Genomic DNA, 3597 nt, shown 5'->3' on the forward strand with positions numbered 1-3597 from the left:
CAGGGCTCAGAGCTTTTGCGTCCTCCAGTAAGGTTGCGTCCAACTCGCTGGTGTGTAGCATACGTTTCCGAGCTTTGGCGACGACAATTGAGCGTGCAAGCGCGCTTGAAGAAAGGGTGACGTCTAATGGTGGTAGTCTGCCGTCACCCCTGGGGGAGTTGTTTGTTGCATCTAGCCTCCCCATGGTCCTGACCGATGCCACGTCTCTTCTGAGGACCGTGGGGTGAAGCGTGCTCATTACTGAGTACGCGAGAAGGTGCAGTGAGGTGTCACAGGTATAGTGCAAGCCCGTGACAACGATTACACTGTTCGAGGTCTGCTCATGACGCCTTTTGACCTCAGCCAGATCATTGCGTAGGCTGCAAATCTCCGCAGTGCTGGACACAGTGCTACTGCGTTGATGGGCTCCTCGATGACAGATCTTGAATTTGTGCCTGCACTTTATGCGAGTTTTGAGCGCATGCAGCTCAGACACGATGTTCTGTGTCTTGAGGGACTCCGCTTGAGCATTGCATATGTCGTCCAGAGCTTCGTGAATATCTCTCAAGGCGGCTTCAATGGATGGTGTCGAAGTTGTCACTCCGGCCGAGCGGGTCGGCGAGGGATTTCACGAAGTGTTGGCTGATGGTGATGCCGACCTGGTCTTCTTGTTTTTCGGCTGCTGTTTGGGAGCATTCCTGCCTGCTGTTGTTGTTGCAGTTACTCGCGTTGTTGGTGTTGAGGTTGAGGTTGATTTGGTCCTCACCTTGGCGCCTTTAACGTTGATATCGCTCTTCACGTTATTGCTTTCTGTGCATGGGAGACAGGCTATGGTTTGCTCATCGTTCACCACAATAGTCTTGACGTTTGTGGTGTTCAAGCACTTGACGTGATAGTTAAGACCACAAAATTCGCACTTTTTTGGGATCTTTGTGCTTTATAGATTGTTTACAGCTGTTGCATTGTTAAAAAAGTACTTCTACGTTCTTCTCGCCGTTTGCACTTATTTTTCGTCTATAATTCACTAGCAGTCGATAAGGCAGATGTTTGTGGAAGGATGATAAGTTATCAACGGAGTGGAGAAGTAGTTTTTATGACTCTTACAGCTAGATGAAGCGTTAGTGGAGAGAACGTAAAAGTACCGACCTCGAACAGTGTGGAATCGCCTTGATGGTTCTCCCGCGATACAGCAGATGTCGCCACATGTTTGATTGTGAAGAGAAAGAGACGCCGTGCAAGTGAGAAACCAAGCCAAGCAGATTTGCAGGTTAGGAGCCGTGCAGAAAGTTCGAAGTAGAAAAGGTGACAGAGAAAAATTGCAGCCTCAGGCGATTTATATATCGCCGTAAAGGTTGCAAAATGGAGCATGCAACTATCTACAACAGTTGAAACGGTCACGACTCTTCTCGGTCCGTACCGAGTATGAGATTTTAAATTTTAGAGAAGAGCAGTAATCATTTACTGATCTACGTCCGAATTTTGACAACAGATCATAAATAGGAAAGTATATATAGAAATTATATATAGTATTGTATTATCATCATATAAGACAGATCCGGGATACCAGGTAGTGGAACTTTATTTCAATAATAAAAGTTTTTATAACAAAATTGCATATATTCTGTGACACAAAATATATAAATAAATCCGCTTTGATTTTTACAAATAAGATTTTAAGTAGATACGTTTGAATTTTCGTTATCTGCTTTAGTTCAAAATTTTTATAAGTGTTTGCCAAGTCTTTGAATTTATGACAAATGTAGGACTGATACGCTTTAAGATACGATATCGTGCCTGACTCGAAATTTTATAAGTATAGAAACGATTCGAAATAATTCTAAGTCGTTTATATTCTCAAGGCGTGAGCTGCTCCTGAGAAGAGACTAGGCGCTTAAGTTGCGCTGGAGCTAGTGAGCTAATACGGTTGTGCGGGTCCTATTATAGGCAACGGAGAGAGCGGGAATCGAGCCGCCGGTAAAACATTCATACTTGCACATACTCATTCACACCTATATACAAAAATCATTTATACACTTATAATTAATGCGCACGCCGCGCCGCCGCCGAGAGAGAGAGAGAGAGAGAGAGAGAGAGAGAGAGAGAGAGAGAGAGAGAGAGAGAGAGTTATGATCCCCCATCCGACCTCTGGAGGACTTTTCGAGATCTCCGTCAGTTTTAAGTTTTCGGAGCATTTTAACTTTAGTATAATCCACCTTAAATCAATATCAAATACTTTCAGGGGACAAAACATCTTTAAATCTTGAAAAAATGAATTATGAGTAAAAAAGACATGATTGAACTAAATTATTTGAAATTTGTTCTAAAGATATTTAGTATAAATACCTTTGACTTTACCGTGTTAAGTATCGTTCTTGTATTTGAGCCCAAATGAACCATTCGTTCACTTGAAATCCTACATTCAGTAAAAAAATTTACAAAACATTGCATCGAGTGTCACAATTGGCCAGCAGGGATAATTAAGGTTTTAGCACGGTAATTTTAAAGGTATTTATACTAAATATCACTAAAAAATTTTAAATGATTTACTTTAATTTTGTCATTTTTACTCATAATTCTTTTTTTCAGGATTTAAAGGTATTGTGTCCCCTTAATTTGATTGAACAACTACCTACGTTAATATTAAATTCTTAAAGAAAATCTATATTTTATAAAAAGCATTTATCAATTTCAGTTTAATAAGCTTTAATGCATTATATTGTTTTCAGCATCCGTTTTTGAAACTTGCAAGGCCTCTTGCATCATTAACACCACTGATAATGGCAGCCAAAGAAGCTGCAAAAGAAGCTGCAAAAGAAGCTTCCAAGGGACACTGAAAATATGTTCATTGGATGCAAATTGTAAAGTTAATAAAAAATCAGAAAAACAACATTTTACCTGCAAAAGTTTTATGAAAATATTTCATTTTGTAAGAAGCATATATAAATTTATTTAACTGAATAAATAATCTAAGCGACCAACAAACGCTTATAATAATAAGGCAAGGTTTCTAATACAATTGGAATTACGCTTAAAATAGTAGTGTGACTATATTTTGACAGTTAAATGTTAATGTACAAACTGAATAAATTTTGTATTGATATCTTAAATTTGAACACGATTTTCTCATATACTATGAATAGCATACAAATACTGCATACTTGTTCAGAAAGGAATATTCGTATAGCATTGATTAGCTAACTTCTGCATATTTTACTTAGTAACCCCTATATCTATCTACACTGTAATGATTTTCAAATTTGTGCGAACATCATTAAAATCCTTGGTTACTAATATCTACTACAATATTAATACTAGCAATGGTCACTTCGCTCGCTGGTGCTCGCTCGGTTGCATTTTGATAGAGACTCAGTTCAACATTGTAAATAACTACATTTGAAATACATTTTTTATGATTTAAATTTTCGATTATATAAAAGTTGACATTTTTTAAATATTGTAAATTTTATGTTATACTATTCTTGAAGGAAAAAGTATAACGGCTGCCAGTGCAATTAATGCACGTTAAGCACATTACGACGTCTCTCCGGGACAGAATCAACATACTGTATAATACTTCGTTTGTTACAGCTACGAAAGGCGCAGCACATGAGAGAGTAA

General features: G+C 38.3%; 1 protein-coding gene across 23 annotated transcripts in view; it reads left to right on the plus strand.

Annotated features, from left to right (window-relative positions):
* The window catches only part of LOC103316326 (serine/threonine-protein kinase PAK 3), a 271885-nt gene extending 268799 nt beyond the window's left edge, over positions 1 to 3086 (plus strand). For 17 of the 23 annotated variants that reach the window (XM_031930182.2, XM_032602112.1, XM_032602101.1 and 14 more), the window contains one exon: positions 2706 to 2981. In XM_031930182.2, coding sequence (XP_031786042.1) covers positions 2706 to 2813 — 108 coding nt within the window. In that variant the 3' untranslated portion in view covers positions 2814 to 2981. Of the gene's footprint in view, positions 1 to 2705 lie in introns of all 23 variants that reach the window. The other 6 variants (XR_004345306.1, XR_004345308.1, XM_031930175.2 and 3 more) reach the window with 3 other exon arrangements.
* Positions 3087 to 3597: the final 511 nt, after the last annotated feature.

Source organism: Nasonia vitripennis (genome assembly GCF_009193385.2).
Source record: "Nasonia vitripennis strain AsymCx chromosome 4 unlocalized genomic scaffold, Nvit_psr_1.1 chr4_random0010, whole genome shotgun sequence".
Taxonomy (NCBI): Eukaryota; Metazoa; Arthropoda; class Insecta; order Hymenoptera; family Pteromalidae; genus Nasonia; species Nasonia vitripennis.